The following is a 21,888-nucleotide window of genomic DNA, read 5'->3' as shown; positions in this document are numbered from 1 at the left end:
ATAAAAAATGCTTTTCAATCCATTTTAACAATGAAACTTTTTATTTATATTTATTTATTATTCATAATTTGAATATTTCCAAGCTTTTCTGGCTTTCAAGTATTCATGAGCATATCTGGCCTTTAAACGTGAATCAAGCAGCACATCTTTGGTCCCTTTGAGGCTGTAAAAGAGCAGCTATTTGGAGCATTCGGGACTCATGAAGCTGTCATACACCCCCTTTGTTCTGGGACTCCAAGGAAGACATTAAAGGCCCATTTCCAGTCATGAAACGCCCTGGTCTCTGCATCTGGTCCTCAGCAGGGATGACGCTGCAGAGAGGCCAGGCTCAGTCCAAATGATTCAATGTCTGCAGAATCAGTCACATCAGCTGCTGAGGTGTGCTGGGTCCAGACAGGGACAGAGCCTGCCTTTAAATGACAGCCACTTCAGAGCCAACCGAGCAGAGGACAGATGGTTCCAGGGAAAACGCAGACCAAGAATAAGCTCCGCAAATGTTAATGCTTGAAAAATTAAGCTTCTCATCATCATTTTGTGAGAAACAATGAGTATGAACTGGGATGGTGGCAGACCAAAGACATGTTTGCCTCTGAGACTGCAGAGGAAGAGCATTAATGCATCTGAGAGTGTGTGTGTGTGTGTGTCGGTGTGTGTGTGTGTGTGTGTGTGTGTGGGTGTGTGTGTGTTTGTGTCCGCTCACACAGATGGCATAGGAATTTGGCTGAGGCTTTGATATGCAGATCGCAAGTTGGCGCGTCATCTCTGCTGGCTGCAGAACTGTGTTATCATTCCTCCAACACAACATTAGAGCTGATAACATTTACCTGAAGGCAGCAGCTGAACGATCGTATCATTAGGATGTTCCAGAGGGGAACATGTTAGATTTGCAGAGGAGTGATGGTCGGACTTGTCCGTACAGATATGTAGAAATCAGCAAGAGGAAAAAATACGACTGATCTGTCCTCCTCTGGTAAAGTCTATATTGAAGTTGTTCTGACAGCCAGGAGATCAAATGTCCAACAACATGAAAGGGTGGCAGTAACACTGCGACACGCTCATGCACTCGAATACAGGCTCGCACTGGAAGACTGAGAAGAATGATGGTTGGTGTTCATAAAAAAACAACAACATCTACCAGATATGTTGAGCTTAATTATGCCAAACTTCTCTAATTGAAAGTGTCACTCTGTACTAGAACACACTGCAGAAGACAACTTCACCAGCTCAATAGTATCTGCATAAATCATGATGGCTGATTGCAGTAAATGGCAGAACGCCAGTGCTACATTAACAGATTATTACTGTGGGATATGGCAGCTTCCCACAGTCTCACTAGACCATAGATTAGTTGCATAAGCTTCTGTTGCTGAAGTGATTTTCTATAGAGCAGCAAACCATAAGTCTACAGTGCTTATTGTCTATTACACCACCGCCCATCACAACGTCTGGCTTACATTATAAGACAATTATCCAAATGGGTCAGTTTATCCTTCGCCTTTAATTAGAGCTGCATGTATTTGGATAACAGACACTATTCCATGGACAGACGTTTAAATCGGCCGTGTATATGAATGGATCATTTGAAACTGTTTAACATGATTTCAGTAGTTAAAAGAAGAAAAAAAAGAAAGGGATAGCACTTATACTGCTGCTCCTGCTAAAGATCATATATTGCTGTAATAATAATCTACAGAAGGAAGCTCTTCTAACAGATATGTTTCAATAGGAAATCATTTACAGCTTGAAAACATGCACACTAATATTCCAACAACAAATGTAAACAATATCACTTTTATCTGATATTTCTGTTTATAATTCATGTTGGCTGAAACTGAAAACAGAGAAAGAGACACAGTCTGGAGTCTGTCATCTAAAGCTATTAGATGTGAGGGAGAGCGGATATTTATACAATGGATGGGATAAAGATCAGAAGTACCAGGTTCTGAGGATGACAGAGAAGCTTCATAGGTTTGGTATGATGTAAGTATCCTGACATGGGGGAAATGATCAGTTTCAGAAAATCCGAAATATGCTAGCTGGCAGAACAACATTAGAAATGTACAGTATGCTCAACTAAAAACACACATAAAACCTCTGGAAGGGTGTCTGTAAGTTGCATTATTGCTGCCACTTGGTATGAAATTTACATGGTTAAAAAAATTACTAATGTTACTTTTAATTTCTCCTTTTGTATTTAAAAATCCATCATTTATTGGGAGGGGCAATAGGCTGAAAGACGACAGTTTGGGGGTTGGCCATTAGGAAGACAAGGAAGAGAAACCAGGACAATAATTCAGCATAAATTCATAAATAAAATAAGCAAATAATAAAGCATAATTTATAACTTTTTTCATATGGATTTGATCCTTTAAATCCTTATCCCTATTTTGTATCCTGGAGGATTTTTCTAAAATTATCTCCACATAATGATGATGATAAAACAGATCACTTTTTTATTCTAACAGCTTTAATTTAATTGCAACTATAGGATGCGTCTTACTTCTGTATTACACTCCCCAATGTTACATTTTATCTATTGTAATTTATCTGTTTACTCACTTGAATAAATTTAAATTAGAAATTATTAATTATTGTTAATTATCCTCCATGATAGATAAAACATAGCTCATGTGAAAGTATATAAACCATTGTTAGTGCAAAATTTGTTAAATTATGCTTTTCTACATTTTAATTGATCCTCTTTTTCATTGCGACATTTTACATTCAAAATGTAACAAGAAGTTATTTTTGAAAATAAAGAGAAATTATGTGACACATTCTATATTATTGTTCATTTTTGGGTGGGCGGTAAGGGCCCCTACTCTAATATACTCTACTCTAATAAGCTTGCAAAGTCTGATCCTTGTTTCCTTATGTAGTGAAGGACTGTTCAGAGTGCTGCTGTTATCATTCAACTCTACTTTAAATTGAGCCCTTTTGGTCCCTGGTAAACATAACAGCCCTGATTATTAATTTTATCCACTTTTCCTTGCTGATCTGTACAGCCATACTAATCTACAAAAAGCATATTCTGTCAAATTGAAGAGTTTCTTCTGACGTTTTTTTTTATCAACCAATAGGGGACAAGCTGTAAACTGTGGAGAGGTGGTCAGATGGGTGGGGTGGGAATGCAGGTAGATGTCCCAGTAAGAGGCACATGCTAGAAAAACGCCCAGTATGCTGAGGAGTAAAATTTAAAAAGTGAATGTACGGCAAATTATCCCAAATGTACAGAATAAGCTGCTTTTTCCTCCAATCCTATCAATATAAGTAGCCATATACCTACTTCAAGCAAACAGCTGTAAAATTTTTTGCTTCTTTTGGGCCAATTCTCTACTCAATAATTTTTGGATCGGGACGAGTTTCAGCCTCAGCATGCGTCCAGCGTTGTGCAGTATACACTGGGTAACAAGGGGGCAATTATACTCTCACTACGACCTCCCGATCAGGAATCGTAAGGTCGGGAGAAAATCAAACATGTTGGAAATTCAGTCAGCCTTTGTGAAATTACCAGAACCTCACACACTGTGCATGTGCAAACAAGGGAGTTCTTCTTCTTCCAGATTGACCAGTCCGACCAGCACCATTTCTCGGCAATGAGTCTGAGGTGAGATTTTTGGACGTGCAGTGTAAGTAGTTAGATCACGTCATAAAGCCTAAGAATGGGCATTGTGAGCCATGAATTATTAAACCCTGTGATTTAATCGTACAGTTTCAGCTGTAGCTGTGTACAACAACTGAAAATATCATACAGTGTATGACCGGGCTTACTGGTCGACATGGATTGCAGAATCTTGTGCTAAGCAAAACAAATGAGCTGTAGGCTAAACATACAGTCAACACTGAGCTAAGAGGCTAACTGGGACACAATTAACACTTGTTAAACTAAAGCTACATGTAGAATAAATCCCAGAAATCTCTTCCTGGTTTTGCATTACAAACAAACAGCATGATAAAAAGTTTCAGTTGCCTTAAATGATGAATTTGTGTAATTAAAAAAAAAAAACTCTCTTTTTTTTCTTTTTTTTTTTAAGCCATGGCTTTTTATTAATGTCCTACATGTGTATGGTAGCATAAAATCTATGACTTAAAGAATATTTCACCACAGACTGTTTAAAATCCATTTTAGGAGTTTGTAGTTTGAGTAGAACATAATGATTTGCTGAAATGAGGCAGTGAATAAAGCAATGTGGAAAGCTGCCCTGTAGCACTACCTTGTTCATCATTGATCACTTCATTTGTCCCTCTTTCTACAAGAACTCAATTGGAAAGAGCAGGTTTAACATTCATCAACACATTTTCAATAATATGAGAGACAAAAAAGGCCAAAAGCCTTTTCTAAAATAATCTACTTTAATTTGCAAACTTTGTTCTCTTCATACTCTTCTTACTTCAGCAGTAAACATGTTGGACAAGCAGCAGGTAACATCCAGGCACGTATTTTTTTTATCGTGTCCTTCCAATTTAAACATCCCTCAAGGAGACCCGTTCAGCAACAGTAGATTCCACCTCCATCTATATGAACTCTGCTGAAAGCTGTTAGCTCTGGGCTCAATCTTCTGATGTAGTATCCTTTGGGCCAACTGGTTCTGTTCCGCAAAAATGTACTGGTCCTATTTCTGCTTTGGCTAAAGAAGTACAATGATCCCCCAGTGAAAAAATTAGAACCACACAGAAAAATTAAGGAACAACATGTCCTACATTGTGGATAAAGGAAGATTAAATATCAGAAGAACTAACACAACTGATAGATGAGTATTCATAATTGAAAAATTAGATTCTGAGCTTTAAAACATAGAACCAAATCTTCTGCCTTGTGCCGTTAATGTATTAATTGATAAAGTAGTAAAAGTGTAATTGCTATACTCAGTTTTGTTTATTGTGATTTTGGTATATACTATAATTATCATGATCTGCCCTGATAGCTGACCGAATTGCTCACTTCACTCAACTGCCTAACCCTCCCTGCTCACTAATTATCATTCATCTTATCCACCTGCTCCTTCTGCTTTATATATAGTTCAATCCGGCTATCGGGGCCAGATCATTGTATGTTTGTTCATTAGTTTTGTCCGTGGTTCATGTCTTCGTCCCCGGAGGCCAGTGGGTTGAGAAGGTTTTAGTATTTTTCTTGTCATCTCCTGAGCGTGTCCTGGCTGTTTCCCGCTGGCGCCCCCAGCTCCAGTATTGGCTTGTGGGGGGAAAGTCCTGTAGTCCTGGCTCTTGGAGGGAGCCAGTTTAAAGTTCCGCATTTCGCCTGGCACCATGTCTTTTCTCTGCCTCTCACTATTGAGCCTGCCTGTCTTCACCTGAGTGTGTCTGCCTGAGCTCACAGCTGGACTCATGGAACCATGAACCTGCCTAAACGCTCTGTGGATTTCTAGAACCCTGGATCTGTCTGTTCTTGTTTGGATCAGGACCCCTGACCGGGCTGCGGGCTCCTGGATCTCAGAACCGCCCTGTTCTGAACTGTCTCCCTGACCTGGCTCGGACTTCTGCCTGTTTCACGGGGGTTGCTGCATTGGGGTCGCTCTGGGCGGCTCTCGCAGCATCTCGTTGGCAGTCCATTGGCTGGATCCTGACAGATCCTGACTAAACTGTTAGACCAGGTAAGTGACTCACATCGATCATCAACTTGCGTCTGATTATTGTGGTCACATACCTGTGTTTCTCCCTCCAGAGCGTCGGTGATGGGTGGCGCCAAACCTCCCCCTGCAGCCTCTGCAGATGCGCAGATCCACAGCTCAGTCCTCCCTGTTACTGCACATACCCCATGATGAACAACTATTGGAAGTTTCTTTAATGGCAAGCATCAAAGTCCTGTTAGCAGTGTTGGTTGATAAAAAAGCAAGTATCATGTGGGATAAAGTTGTACTCTGCACCTTTCAGCTCTGCCTCTCTGCTGCTCTGATCTTATCTGTTTTTTTGTCTGGAGGCCATTCATCCCTTCACTTCCTGACTACATGTCAAAGACACAAAGAACCTCTATGAATACAGCATAAAGATCACATTTGTAGGTGCAAGAACCAAGCAACTACCGGTATGTGTAATGTATAAATATCACATTGTTACAATCATTTATGGTTCTGTAATGAAAAGGCTGAAATGTTATTTTTTTATTTTTATCATAAATTTAGACTTTTATCTCATTCAATGAGTAATCTCGATAATAAAGATTTCCATCTCATCATCTACAAACAAAGCTCTTTCCTTCGCCTCCCACATCTTGATGATACAACCGCAGCGCTCATATGCAGCCAATTTCCTGCTAATATTTCACACTTAACACACACATTTCCTCCAGGCTGTTGTTTGTGCTTCTGTCGATATGTTATTGACATAAACAAGGTGACATTATGGCACCCTCGTCTCTCAGCTCCCCGGTACGTCAATCAAAAATTACTCACGCACCAAGCACTGCACAGATATAGATTGCAAAGAATGAGGAGGGGGCGGCGGAAGGAGGAGATATCTCTTCTAGAAGTGCTGGAATTGATTTGCTTGTCGCAGAGCCTAGAGAGGCGACTGATTGACAAGCGATACAATAAAGTTGAGGCAGGAGACTATGATTACATCCATCATCAACCTCTCACACGCCTCCCTCTGACGATGATACAGGCTCATCGTTTAAAGGCCTTTGTGTGCTTGCAGTCTCATATCACTTTACAGTAATGGCGACATGCTGAAGCCCACAACAGTGCAAAAGGGGAGAAAAAAGATTTTCATCATCTCTAAACTGTAAGACCGACATATAAAGAGATGCATAGGTATGTTTAGTTTTCCCAGGTACTTGAAGCAAGGGTTGTGTTTGGTTCTAATGGACTGCTTACTGGGATGAAGGCTGTAAAAAGTTTTAATCTGAAACATTTTCCCTCAAACCGCCCTTACTGTCATGATCTTGGCACTGATGCCTGGTGTGATTACTCATTTTATTCACCTGCTTATCTCGACCCAGTTCTCATTACCGCTCGTCCATTTTACCTGTTCCAGTCTCTATTTAATCCGCATCCTTCCAGTCATCAGTGCCAGATTATTCGAGCCTGTGGTGAGAGTTCTGTAGCGTACCTGAGTGTTTCTGATTGCCTGATCCTGATCCGTTCTGCCTTTGGACCTCTGAGCCTACTGTTTGCCTGACCTGTACTCAGATTCCTGCTGTATTCTGCCTGTGTACCAAACTTGAAACTGATTCCTGACATAGTCCTGAATTTCACTTTGATACCTTTTCGGACCTCTGATCTCCTGGATTTGACTCCAGAGCACATCTTTGCCACCTCTGGATTATACTGCCTTCCTTCGTCTGCACGGTTCTGATCTATAGCCTGTTCTCTGACCTCCAGCACTTTAGCATCTGGGACTCTATGGGCAGCGCCCGCCGCGTCCTTTTGGTAGCCAACTGGCTGAAACAACCTCATCCTCTGGGAACAGATTGAACTTTAGGACCAGAGGTTCCTGCCTTAGACGCCCACACTGTTCGCAGCAGTTCCATCTAAAATTATTGTTTTGTTAAACCAAACTGTCTTTCCGCCTCTCATCCTGGGTCCTTTTGTTCTGAGCCTGACATTTACAACTTTTTAACCAGATGACATAGAAAGTTCCACAGGAAACAAAGCCTTCTCCTGCTTTGTACATTGCAAAAACGACCTGTTCGAATCGGATGTTCATCATCTTTGATATCTAAGTCACTATAAATCCTGATGTTTTCCTGTCTTCTCAGCGTGGTTGTTTACCCCAGTTTGCGGAGAATCATCCGGGTAATATTTACAATCCAAATCCAACCAAACAACACCAGAACAAGTGGTTATCATACAGCAGATAGACTTCCTCTGTCCTTCTAGAAGTGCGTTCTGAATTTAAACACTGATAAAATCGGCAATGGAACATCAACAGCAGTAAGAACTAGATCAGGCTAATATCTACAGACCAAGAGGTTGGATAAGAAACCATAACAAGCTCAGGCCACCTAGTGATGACAGTCTGAATCTCTCCAGACGCTCAGCTGTGACACAGGAGATTGTAATCCCTGCAGGCTCTCAACAAGAGCTGAGGAGGAAGAGGAAAAAGGCATCAGATTGACAAGGAACAGAAACCAAGCCTGCATCATCAAAATAAACTGAGTTATGAATGCGTTAAGGTGCCCTCTTGTCCCATCAAGTCCCAGTTAATTTTAGTCACATGTGTTTTTCTAATAATGGCTTAGTATTTTAAAAATTTAATGTAAAATCAAACTACTGTTCAAATAGACATTGGTGAGAAGAATTTATCCTAGAAACCACGGGAGAATCATATCTGAGGCAAACAGAAACAGTCCTTTGTGTGGAAGCTGTGACAGCAGGAAGTAGACTCAAACTGAGCAATGCTCAGCATTGGTGAGCTATAAGGAGATTCTTAGAAAGAAATAACTTATTATCCCTGTCTAATCATCTTATCATGCTAATATTTAAAGAGAGAGCAAGATTTTCAGCAGGCAACAGGAAGGCTGAGAGGAGTGCAACAGATTTGCTTCAATATGTATGGATTTAACCACTTTTGTAATGAAACATGCTAGATTACTGTAAAAGGTATTCACCGTAAAAAATTCAGCCACTGAAAATTTCCGGCCGAAACTTGTGATGACGTGACAAACAGCACATCCAGTATGCAGTAACATTATCCAGCACAAAAAGAAAAGGGGAATGAAGGAGGAGAGCACAGGTAGAATTCATTTTGGTGCAACCATATTTAAAAACGTTTGCAGCATTATGGGAATCTCAGTATGAAGTACAGTCCACCTTCTCCAGGGAGAGAGAGCTTTTGGTGTTTTAGTTATGCTAACTGGGCTAATTGTTATCATGAGATGCCAGACAACTGGCCCTGTAATCATTTGTCTGTTTTAAATCTGTAAGACCCAGTTTTACAGTGACGTCGCTACTGCTTCTAGCAGAGCCATATCATTCTATTTTGTTTTTCATGTGGCTTCTAGAGAGGCTTTTTTATGTGGCTCATAAGGAGGAATTTTAAATCTCTATTTAAAACAGCAGAAACCACAAATCTAACATAATTTGATTTTCCTTCATCAAGAAATGTTTTATACAGCAACAATCATTTCCATTTATAGTTCTTCCTGCGCCATAGCTGTAACTTTAACTTGTGTCTTTTCATTACATATCTAACATTTTATAGGAATCTTTTATAGATTTTCTGCTATTATTAAGCCTCAAACTTTAATTTCTGTTTCTTTATGCTGGTGATAAGAGCCGATAAAAGCATGACTAAACACTTAAGGTGTTTCTGCTAATATAAAAATCCTTTTTCCTGTTTTATGCATTTGATTCAGTCAGTTGCTTTTATAGCATCCTTGCCTCTTCCTAAAGCTAATGGTGCATTAAATTTCTACTTCTCAGACAGAGAGAGACCTCTTGCCATACTTAGTGCAAAATGTTGCCATGAATGTATGTTGCTAAAACAGTCAGCCAGTCACTGAGGGCCTCCCTGCAGGGCTCTTTGATCTGGATGTGATGGGTTTCCTCTTCTGGATTCAAAGATAAATAGAAGCCAGAATAAAATATGAGGATTCATGAAAGAGCTTCTTCTAGCTGACCTAAAGCAACCTGTCTCAGCACCTTGGCTGCTGTGCAAAGACATATTTAAATACATGGAGAACCAGCACCACTCTGGATCTGCTGTTAGAGCAGAAAGTGGTCACTTTCAAAGCACAAAGCAGAAATGATGGTAATTCTGTGATTCATGCTTATTTTGGACCTAGGCAGGAGATAATGACTGAGCTTCATCATCAGTAGTGCTTGTTGTGAAATGATGTATACCTCTGTAAGCCTCAGAAATCCTGGGCTGGGCATCAGAGAGGATTTTCCCTTCTTCCACATGAAGCCACACAAATCCTTCAAGGCTAGACGGTCTTACGAAACAAGCCTAGAGTCGGACCAGACTGGTTGACACCAGGTTACCTCCAGGTCTGGAAGAATGGAGCTACATCAAGGAGATCAGGCCAAATAGGGGCTGCAGCATCACACACACAAATCCTAACAAAGGGTATTCAGTTTTGATCCTGGAGGAACAATGGCACCACAGAAAAGAAGATCTGATTGGAGTTTGTGAAGAAAACATATTGGATCAATTCTTGGAATGAGGAAGAGCACTGAGAGAGGAAAGGGGGGAAGGAGTCGATATTCAAACAGAGAGGAACAACAGCTTTCCAAGGATGCGGACGGCTGGGGGGTCGATAGCACGAAGACACGCCGCGCATGCCTGCCGACCTGCCTTGGCGGCCCGACTGCCTGGCACACATTTGAATGAGAGCTGAGAGGAGCTGGGAGTTAGAGCAGAGGCGGAGCGGGCTTTGATCCTTCAGCCGCTGGCTCCTTTGATGCTGCCTGTGGAAACTCAGCAGCAGATTGGGAAACAAGGAGATGGTTTGGGTGGTTAGATGGATGTGTGTGGTTCTGTGGTTATTGGGCTTGGCATGCGAGTCTGAGTAAGACTGAAACCCAACAAACTCTGCCTTGCAAAATCATTCATAACTCATAAAAATCCCCACATGATGTCATGTTGAACATTAACCTGCACTGCTTTTGATTTTAAACTGTTTAAAAAAATAGGGGGGAAGTGAAAAGACAAAACATTATATATATATAGTTTGGAAATTCTTTACAAATAGTATTGGAAAATGTGGCATCCTTTATCTCAGCGGTTGGTTAGAAAACATCAGAGAATAAAACGCATCATGAAGAGTAAAAGAACCCTGCAGAAATGTCAATTTTTTCAATCGTTGTTCTCAGCTGCAGCTCAAACTGCAGGGTTTAAAAGTTCACAGCTCACGATGCATGTCCTTACACTTTGTGGCCCGACGCTCTGATGCGATCTACTTGCTCACACTGTACGTCCAAAAACCACACGTCGGACTCAACACCAGAGATGGCGCTGGTCAGACTCGTCAATCTGGAAGAAGAAAAAGAAAACAAACTCCCTTGTTTGAGCATGCACAGTGCGTGAGGTTCTGGTAAATTGCCTCGTAGACACTTCAACAGCAGAATTTGCTGTTGAACGAACACCTCACGACGGCCGACTGAATTTTAAAAATGTTTGAATTTTTCCTGATCTTACGATTCGTGATCGGGAGGTGGTCGTGAGAGGCTACTCGGCCCTCGTTACCCCCTGTATACTACACAACGCAAGACACACCATGAGCCTGATTCAAAAAATTCTAGCATGACTGGAGAATCGGCCGAAAAGGGTAATAAATTGTACAGTGCAAAACAGGGATGCTCAGTAAAGCAGTGGGCAGCACTGCTGTCTTGCAGCAAGAAGATCTGGATTAGATTCCTGGCCCAGCTATTTTTGCATGGAGTATGCATTTTCTCCCTGAGCATGCCTTGGTTCTCTCCAGGTACTCCGGCTTCCTGAGTTAGCCTAATTGGCTTCTCTATATTCCCCTTAAGTGTGAATGTTTGCGTGAATGGTTGTTTGTCTCTGTGTTGCCCTCCGATGGACTAGTGACCAGTCCAAGGTACACCCCGCCTCTTGCCCCTAGACAGCTGGAGATAGGCAGCAGCACCATTCGCTGCCCCGCTTGAGCTAAGCGCGAATGGTGAAAATGGATGGATGAATGATTTCAAAACGGATGTTCAGTTTCCCCATCTGTCTGAGCTGAGCTGTTTCCCAAGAAGTAAGGGCAGAAATATCATCATATAGATCAAAAATATCAAAAGATCATTCTCTTATGAACCAACCTATCTTCCCCTTTACAGTAAATCCCCCCAAAACCCATTGATATGTAGTAATCTGAGCACATTAAACACTTTTCTAGGCGTTGTTTGGTTAAAAATAAATCCATGTAGCTATTATTGGGTTTTAGGATTACCAAACAAACGGTTCTGACCAGCCCAATCAGACCACAGATTTAAGCCCAGAAGCCTAGTTTACTTCACTTGTCGTTTCAACATGTGAAGCTCATAAAGCTGTGGATCCAGACTGAGAGCATCCATCGCACCTCCACCCCCGTCCTCCCCTCCATCTCCTGTTTCTCTCACCTCTCTCATCTGGACTCCTCCTAGCCTGTCAGGATGATTTCAGGCTTGTTGCGTCTGGCCTGACTCTGTGTGGTACGATTGAAACAGTAATTACCAAGTCTCTGAATAGCTTCTCCGCCCCCCCCTCCTACCTATCATCCGAAGGCTTAACCCCACTCTCCCCGCTGACATGCAGAGGCTGCACAACAGGCTGAGCAAAGAACCATTAACCCATAATTAATTCACAACCACAATAACAAAGCAAATGTGACATTTAAATCCACCAATCAGTGTGGGATTAGGATCAAGGAGCACTTCTGATGGGCCGAGTCATCATCTAAACACCAGCAGCCATTAGGGGAATGGTTTCTACCATTAGAACCAGTAGCTGTTAATGGTTTCAAACGCATTATACGATCAACCCAAAACAGCTCAGGTTTTATCTTAGGTTTGGCACAAAATCTATCGTCTGCTTCATCTCCAATAAATCCTCAGTTCCTGCCTCACCTGAAAAACCTAGAAAGTAAGTAGAACAAAACCACTGAAACCATCTGAGGAAGAGAAGAGCTGCCTTTAAAGCAGGAGTCATCTCAGGACGCCAGGCTCTGCCTCTCTGTGTGACGTTAATGACATGTTCTACTGTCGCTCATTCAATCAGAGCTGAACCAGGATTAGCTGCGAAGAAACAGGAAACGTGGGTTTTGCGGATGAATTCCTAAAGACCCCAGTGGTTGTCGGTTGGCGTTAAACAAGCAGAAAAACCGGATATCCCCAAACCAGGCTGTTTTAGCCTCAGATACTCTGATTACTCTACATTTAATCCTACCAGATGATACTACTATACAGTGACATGCATAGTCACTGTGTGGTAGGGCTGAGCAATATTCAATCACAATCATATCACTATATTTGCTGATATTATCGTGATAACAATAAAAGTGACGGTAAAAAAACAAAACATTACTTCTTTCTGAGGTGACTGTAAGGCTGTGACGACTGTCCACAGCAATCATACCCCCATAATCAGGAAATCAGGAGTAACACTATTGGAGAGAAGATGCACTTAAAATCAGATCCTTCAGGACCAGTTACGGCAGTAAAAATCAGTAATAAAAATCATTAATTAAAAATCATTAATAAAAATTATTAATAAAAATAATCAGGACACCAGTTACGGCAGTAAAAATCTGTAATAAAAATCATTAATTAAAAAATCATTAATAAAAATTATTAATAAAAATAATCAGGACACCAGTAAAAAAGCATCTAAGAATTATGTTAATTACTAAACATCTTATTTGAACCTCATTTAATCATACTCTTCACATTTGTCAATGCCCTAATGGAAAAAAAGTGAAAGAAAATAAATAAATAGTAAAAATAAAAATTCTGATAATTTATGAAGGTTATAAAGTTCTTAATTTTCACTGATTCTAATTTATCATTTAAATGATAAATAAAATTTTTGTATAGTAACTGGAACTGTATCAGGGCTGTTCAGTGGCGCGGTGGGGAGCACTGCTGCCTTCTGCATGGAGTTTACATGTTCTCCCAGTGCATGCGTGGGTTCTCTCCGGGTACTCTAGCTTCTGCCCACAGTCCAAAGACATGACTGTTAGGTTAATAGGCTTCTCTAAAATTCTCCTTAGGTGTGATTGTGTGTGTGAATGTGAATGACCCCACTTGGGATTAAGCTTGTTCGAAAATGGATGAAAATGTATCACGATAACGATACAATATGCTAAGCCTGAGAAATTGGCAAATCTATCGTCCATCGACGATAGACTCAGTCCTTCAACGGTTGTTTTTTTTAAGAGCATTTTTTTTTTTTTTTACTATGGCTTTAGATGCAGCCCACGACAAAAAAAAATGCTGTTTTTTGTGGTATACACAAACTCCTTCCAGCTGCAGCTTTTTTCCCCAGTGCCACCATGTAGCACTGATTTATCTACTTATACTTGAGACAGAGAGAAGGTTTTCTTTATAGGCATATAAAATGACTATGCTCCTTTAATAAATGTTTCCAGGTTCATTTTTAATAATAAAAATGGATTAAACTGGCAGAGAATTTAAGTCAAAATGGCCCAAACACGATCAGCTTAGCAAAAGTATGTGTGGGCTGAATGGACCTGGTAAAAGTTTAATTGTTGCTCAATAAAGTTAAAAAATTCAGAGTTTAGTCTATGGCCTTTTTCAAACATGAATGTTCTTTTTCTTATTATTGTTTTGTTAATTTTTCTGATTTGTTATTCAAGTTTATTGAAAACCAGAAACAGGAGTTTTGATTTGAAATTGTAATGTTTTAATAATTCAGAATATAATTTAAATAGAATAAAATCTGTGACACACGTTTTTACTCCAAAATGTGAATGTACAACTATCGTTGTATTGCATGAAAATCATGACCTTTAGGTGTAGTTATTTAAGCTATAATATACGGTGAGCAATAGGAGCTTTAAGCAACATGGGTGTTTATTTTTTTCTGTTTAGAAATAAAAAAAAAAACGAAAAAGAAAGTTTTTATCCACTAAATGAAGCAGATCACAGAGGTTAAATGTAATGATGTCAAAACACATAAATGTTTTAAATCTTTAAGACTAGGAACATGTGCACCTGAGAAAGTCATGCAGTCGACCAGATCATTATGGTTTCCTGATATACACTGAGGCACATCAGTGGACATCAGCACTTCCTGTTTTCACTACATGATGACTCCACAGACCACCAAGGTCAGAATCTCTCAGTGGGGCAACATGAGCATCTGTCTTTTTAATATAACCCTCATCGCCACTTTCTGACAGGAAACAGAAAACATTCCCCCTCCCACAAAGTTAAATAAAGCTGCAGAGAGAAGCAGATAAGACTCAAACCCGTTCAATTAACAAATATCAATAACATCATGAGTTGAGGTTAGAGGAAACTTGCCAGAACTGACTAGAAAGAGTCAGATTTTGACAAGGGGGGTAATTTAGCCTTAAAACGATGCAGCAGGTGAGGCCGGAGGTTTAGGGCCTCGAACATGGCCGCCCTAAGAAAGGAGCCTGTCACCTGGAGCTGAAACGCCGATCGGATAAAGAGGCTGTTCATAACTGAAAGGGATCTGATGTCAGCAGAGAAACCAACATGGAAATGAGGCTGACGCTGTGAGGAGGTGAAGAGATGCAGTATGGCAACAGAATAGTCACGCTAAATAAACGCGTGTTAGAGAAACAGAATGACGTACTTCATCGGCTTGAACAGCGCCTGGCCGTAGTTCTGGAAGGTCATGATGAGCTTCAGCTGAGTGCCTCCAGACTTCATAGCTGTTGGAATCAAACAGAAAACAACAATATATAAATCACTTCAGGGTGTTTGCTTTACCTTTAAAGCTATACAACTAAAGCAAACCCTTTTCTGGGTTTTCTCTCCATTTTACAGGTTTTAACCAGATGGATTAAAGCAGCTCAGAAACAGCCTGGATGCAGCAGAAACAGCAGAGCAAGAAAACTTAAAGACTTTCTGTAAACAGCATCTATGAAGCAGAACATTTTCCTTCAGTCCTGCTGCTCAACTCACAACAGGAAGAAGAGCGAGAGGTCAGTACCTCTTAGTTCACACCTACTCCGATAAATGGACCACATCTATTCAAACCAACTCAAAGCGCCTCATTCACTTGGCCTCACTTTAACACACTGTGGTGCCCCTGGTGCCTTCCTAAGGGGGAATGATCACATGTAGGACTGGTAACTGGAAGTGTATCAACATCTTCTGGGTTGAAAGACAACTAATCAAGCAAGTGATCAATTCAACACATCTGAATCAAATAATTAGATGACTGAGAGGACTCTTGCTAAGGAGGTAACTCAGTGTGTTGGACCAAGGATGGATCTAAAAGTTGCAGGATACTGGCCCCCAGGAACTGGAATTGCCCACCCCTGCTCTACAGCCAACTATTTAAAGGTAATCTGTGCCTGAAAATAAACTTAGAGAGTACATCCAACACATTGGGTTTAATGGAAACCTTTGGTGCCTGTTTAACACAGTAAATCTTACATTTTAAAGCCTGGCCTTAACATCCAATAATAAAATCATCCAATCTTTGTTGTTTGAAAGACTAATTAAAATAAAGATTAAAGGTATAGTAATGGACTTTCCAGATTTTTTTAAAATGACCCGCCCTCTCCACTTAAAAAAAAAACTACACATGCACAACCCTGTAACCGCTCCTGAGAGGGAACGCCTATTAAATGTGAAAAAATGCACAAGCTCATTTCTCCTCCTGCACACTCTGTTTAAAAGTTGCTGTTTGCATCGCTCATACAAGCTTACTTTCCAAAAGAAGATTTGCAATTTTCCCACTATGTCAGACTCATATCACCAGAATGATTGACAATTAGGAGGACCACTTATTTAGATGATCCACCCAGAAGTAAAAGATAGTCCTCTAAACATTTAATATGAACCTTTTTGAGTATGATTCATGGATTATCGCCTATTCAGGGGCTCAAAAACAGGAGATAAACTGAAACATGTCCTGGTTGAGTATCCGGTTCTTCTGACCCTACAGTGTTTTGTTGTACATGTGAGCTTGTTCTGCGCAGCGCTGCTTCGTTTCTCTGCGCCTCTTTCTGGGTTTCTGTCTCTCCAATCATCTTCATCTCTTCTAGTTTTCTCCCCCCCCCCCAGCAGAATGATTCAGTCTGAAGGCACAGCTGGGACCCAAAACGCTGAAAAGGCAAAGGTGCGATTTCAGCACTGATCGATGGCTTCTGCTGCGTTCCAGTGGCTCTCTGCCAATGATCAATGCTTTCATTTATTTTTTTTACATAAAAAAATCAGGAAGCAAACTGTTTACACAGAAAAACTGGCGAGAGGTGAAGAGATCGATGTCTGATTGACCTGTGCAAAAGCCTGGGTGTCCTTCCAGAGCTCTGAACCGAGTTTAAAACAGCCGACTTGGGCTGTACTGACCAGGAACTCATGCTTGCAAGCAGAAGCCTTGGAAATACTGTCTCATTTCAGCCCACATGCAGTAAAAGGCCCACGTTGTTGTTGCAGAAGAGTTTATCTCCGTTTCTGCACTCTGACCGTCAGAGTTACAAACTGTTCCAACCAGCAGCAGAAATGTATCATATCTGCTTTGTTCACCAGCGCCTACTTTCATGAATACATCCAAGCATTCCTACCCTTAAGTCTAAATAATAGACAACTGCTGCTGGGCTCTACTGGTTTTCTGCCCAGGGCCTGTGTTAAGACTCTGTAATTACTGAAGCACCATGTATTTAGCTGGCAAGAGATGCTAGGAGCCGCTTCCTGTTTCCAAACAGGCTGTGAGTATGGAGTAATCTAAAGAAATTAGACAACATCTCCTTGAGATGACAGGAAAATAAAGTGTTGTATTATACCAGCAACCAGGCATGGATGTGAGTTTTATGAACAGCTAATCCTCCTAGATAAGCATTTAATCTCTGCTAAAGGGCAGTTATATTTTTGTCATTGCCAGATAAACTTGGAATCAGAAATGCTGTTTTTTTTTTTTTTGTTTTTTTTTACAGACAGCCGACCTTGAGTCGAGAAGCACTCTCGGAATGCTTGAGTCAAACGCGGCCAAGAAGGGGGAGATTAAAAAAAAGGGTTATTCTAGGTGCTCCTGCGTGGATTTTTAGCTCAGCCTGATGCCAGATTGCATCCTCAGCAGGAGGAGATCTTCACTGCAGAAACGGTACACAGCTCCTTTCAAATGATCTAAAAAGTCACGCTGCGGCTGCTGGCCGTGTGACCGTCTGTTCCTCTCTGGCTCTTGACCGGGAAGGGCAGGAACGTGCAAGCTGAGGAGATCGAGGTGTCTGATAGCCTACAGCTCTCTTTCTTTACCTCTTTCTTTATTTTTGCATACTTGTGTGTTTTTGCATGCTGGTGAGTCAATGTTCAGCATGGGGGCTGGAAGAGATACTCCATCTGCTACACATTCTTTGGAAAACGTGTTTGAGATACTTGTTGTACGTTTGGTTAGTTATATTGGGGAAAATAGCTGCATTTTATCTTTTATGTGAAAATTAAAACCAAAATGTCTCTCAGACAACAGGCTATTGGATGCAAGGGGAAAGTGTGCAGTAACAGGTGGAGGAGGGGCACGCAGAGCTATTCCACTAAACTCTTTCTAGGATTTTCTCTAATATCTCCTGCTCTTCTGTTTTTAAATTTCTGCTTTCTCAATTCTCCAGCTGACTGCAGGTTATAGTGAGTCTGGTTCTGGTTCTGATGGACCTTTTCTTCTCTTTAAAGGAAATAACTTCTTTCCATTGTCACCATAGGTTTGCTAAGAATTCACCATTGTCCTACCTCCGGTTTGTGTTTGTTATTCTAATATAAACTCAATAAGCTCACAGTGTCAGATTCTGCTGATGTGGATATGGCTCTCTGCACAGGGAGGCATGGTCAGTAGTGAGGGAGACAGGAAAAATAATCTAGAATATGATTAAATCCAAATTATCTGACAAATTAACCTGAGTATTTCCATGAGTCAGTGATAGGGATTGGGAACCAGCTAATCCAACTTGGATTATTAACTATTTGTTCATTCCATAAAATGCTACTGTTTGCATGATCCTCTGTCTTAATCAAACCAACTCAAAATAGATTTTATCATATGAACTAAAAAGCTCACCGACGCTGGTGATCTTCTGCGTCGCCAGATCTTTAAGGAGAGCGTCGATGACCGGGTTGTGTCGGGAGTACAGCTCATAGCGGTTAATCCCAATGTGGAAGCGGAGCCAGTTGGGGTAGGACTCAGGCGTCAGCTCCCCTGTGGGACTGAACTCATCATCTGTACCTTCCCCGGTCCTGGACAGTGACAGGATGAAGACAGAGCAGTTACAGGACTGGCTGAACATGTCAATGACATTTAATCTTAATAAGCATGTGAAAATGTAACAAGTTTTAGTTGAGAGAAAGTTTTATCATGGAAAATTTGGAATTTTGAAAATAAAAAGGGAAAAAAAAAAAAAATATATATATATATATATATATATATGTACTAAAGTGAAGTCTTTAACTGTTTGGCTTTAACTATCAAATATGTTCTATAATTAGATCCAACATTTTGCAAAACGATTTTGAAAAACGTTTTAATTAAGTCATAAAGTTACAGATATGGCTGTCTAAAAGGTAGTGACAGTTTGAGATGGTCCAGTGTTTTTTTTCTTTTTTTTTTTCATGGGGGCAAAGAATAAAACCATAACACACACAGACACAAAACAGAGCAAGTGTGCATTGATTAAGTGAGCCAGAGTTGCAGACCCGTGATCTAGCAGACAAATACTGCGATCCTATCTTAGTACAGCTGAAGCTTAAAGCCTATTCCATTTTCTAAATAATTGTTTAAGCAAATTGTCAAGGTGAAAAATTTACATTTTCCTAGGGATGTTTTATTTACTGTGTCTATTGTCAGTACGCCACTTCATAAGAAACTGATACAGTATAACACTGTAAAAACAGTTCTGATAAAAGTGGAGCTGTATTAAAATCTGTATATTTATCCTTATTTAAACAGGTAACTAAGGCGATCTACCAAAGGAAGGGGTTTTCTTTATTTGGATAATTTGAAATTAGTTATTAGAGATGTGCATTTCTCATTTTACACATAAAACAGATTACCCCATCAGCAAATTGAATTTCCTACCAGCTCAAATTAAGGTAATATACTGACACTTCCATCAATTTTAATTATATTTTAAAGTTTGCAGCTTGTTTTCAGAGCAGGGAACATAACAGGGGGGGCAGGACAAGTTCTACAGGTGGATGATGATATAATGGCAGCATAATAGTTTTAGTTTGACCCTAAACTGACTTTTCCTCCAGCCAAAGCAATGAAATCAGGTTGGCCCAGAATCTGAGCCAAAATAAACTCCTACCAGGCAGCTGATCTGGCTTTGGTCCCCCAGCCACCCTGTCCCTACATCAGCCTACATGCGCCCCTGTTTACCATGCCTGGTCCTCCGCAGCTTTGGGGTCAAATCTGATGTCCGTGTTGACGTTGAACAGCGTGTCTTCATCCGTCAGAGGCGGCAGAGATCTTCTATAGAAGGGATGCTCAAACAGAGCAGACAGCCTGGAACCTTTGGCCGGTCTCCTGTGGGCCACCCCTGCCTCCTGGATGAAGGCTCGCTTCCTGTCGACGCGCTGACCGGGCAGCTGCGGACCGGGCGCCCTGTCAGCAGGGATCCGATCCAAGGAGCGGGAGGACGCGTTGGAGCTGGGCTCGCTGCTGAAGTCCTGGAGGATCCGCAGGGTGTGCTTGTTGGGCCAGCTCTGCTTGGCCCAGCTGCGGACCGGCTCTTCGCTCGGCGTGTGCGCGCAGGAGCAGCCGGCGGTGCCCTGGCGCTCCAGCTTGGGTAACAGGTCGATCATGATGTGCATGGAGCAGGCCACCAGGAACACCATGAGGATCAGGACCCGGAATTTACGCAGGAGGATCATCTTCACGGTCTCCTTCTTGAGCAGATGCGAGTACTTGGTGCAGATGATGAGGACGCAGATGACCAGGCTGACTACATCACTGATGATGTTAATCAAACTGGACGCCAGTCTAATGAGATACACATTGAACAAGTAGGACCCATCTTCACTGGCCGTCTTGAGGAAAGGATTCAGCGTTCAGCCTCCAGAATCTGCCACATCACCCGGATCCAGTCCAGAGTCGATCCCTTTACCATTCAAGTGAAGTCGGTTCGGGTTGGTTCTGACCAAAGGGAGATGTTTGCAAGCCTCATACTCATCTGCCCGGCCCTCTTCCCGTGCAGAAGAACAGGAAACACGGGATCTAAGATCCTCTCTAAACGCGCAATCCCACGAGACCCCGCAGCGCGCACGATCCGGGTCCGTCCAGCCTGGATCTAAAGCGAATGGGGCAAGATATTCAAAAAATGGAAAGGGAGATGTCCGGTTCGGCTGGATCAGTACTTAAACGGAATGAGGAAAGCGTCACATTTCAGTGTTGTTCAGGGAAAGTCCCCGGAAATAGGTGCCTTCATCCACATCCCATGAAAAACAAGCGCTGCGCTCAGGTATTCAGCGGGAGGCACCGCTGGGTTTCCTACAGCTGGAGAAAAGAATGAGCCCCTTGTAAGCATGTGGGAATCTGGGAGGGTGTGATAAATATGATGATGAAGCCCAGGATAGATCCAGCCTTTAGCGCAGCGTCACTGCGCGCAGATTGGCGGAGAAGAGCCGGAGAGAGAGAGGGGAAAACAGAGGGAGGAGAGATTCACTGGTGCACAAGAAGAGGGCGTCTTTCTGCTGCAGCCTGCACGCTCCTCAAACTTCCTTCTTCTTTCTCCATAACCCATCGATAGACAGATCTATTAGAGCCCTCATCAGTCCTAGGATCACCTTCCATCCTGCATCAGATGTTGCCACTCAGCAGCAATTGCATCTTCAATACCGTTCAATGGCTGCTTGAAATAAAAACCACAAAGTGCTGTCTGTTGTTTTTTTCCGACTTAAACAGTGTAGATACTCAGCTGAATTCAGGGTATTATTATTTATTCATAAACTTCACTAAGATTCATGCTCTGTCTTGCAGATTTATTCATTTCTTTCCCCAGAACTAAAGTCTAATCCAGCAGGTTTTTCTAGGTCAGACCAGGGGTCATTAACCTTCACTCAGAGTCATCCCCTGCCTCGTGTCTTCCCAAACGATTCCCATTCCAGAGCAACAAATTCATAGCACCCTTTGCAGAATTTACTTAAGATAAGCTAATTAAAAAGGACAGGTCAGCGACTGTTATCTAAGGCTTCAATAATATCATTTACAACTTTTATGGAGGCTGTAACTCTACTGTGCTGTTTCCTGAAACTAGAGTGGTGATAAGATTTTCTCTGCAAATAGATATTTCTTAAGCTGATC

The 21,888-nt window shown here is 41.5% G+C and overlaps 1 protein-coding gene across 1 annotated transcript in view; it reads right to left on the bottom strand.

Annotated features, from left to right (window-relative positions):
* The window catches only part of LOC107086263 (extracellular serine/threonine protein kinase FAM20C-like), a 56,795-nt gene extending 35,652 nt beyond the window's left edge, over nucleotides 1-21,143 (bottom strand). Inside the window, exons 1-3 of the mRNA XM_015377090.1 lie at nucleotides 19,966-21,143; nucleotides 18,649-18,824; nucleotides 15,226-15,304 (exon numbers count right to left, since the gene is read on the bottom strand). Coding sequence (XP_015232576.1) covers nucleotides 15,226-15,304; nucleotides 18,649-18,824; nucleotides 19,966-20,459 — 749 coding nt within the window. The 5' untranslated portion in view covers nucleotides 20,460-21,143. The remainder of the gene's footprint in view (nucleotides 1-15,225; nucleotides 15,305-18,648; nucleotides 18,825-19,965) is intronic.
* Between the last annotated feature and the right edge of the window lie 745 nt (nucleotides 21,144-21,888).

The sequence above is a fragment of the Cyprinodon variegatus genome, unplaced genomic scaffold, assembly GCF_000732505.1.
Source record: "Cyprinodon variegatus isolate N-32 unplaced genomic scaffold, C_variegatus-1.0 Scaffold146, whole genome shotgun sequence".
Taxonomy (NCBI): domain Eukaryota; kingdom Metazoa; phylum Chordata; class Actinopteri; order Cyprinodontiformes; family Cyprinodontidae; genus Cyprinodon; species Cyprinodon variegatus.
This window is presented reverse-complemented; position numbering and strand designations above follow the sequence as displayed.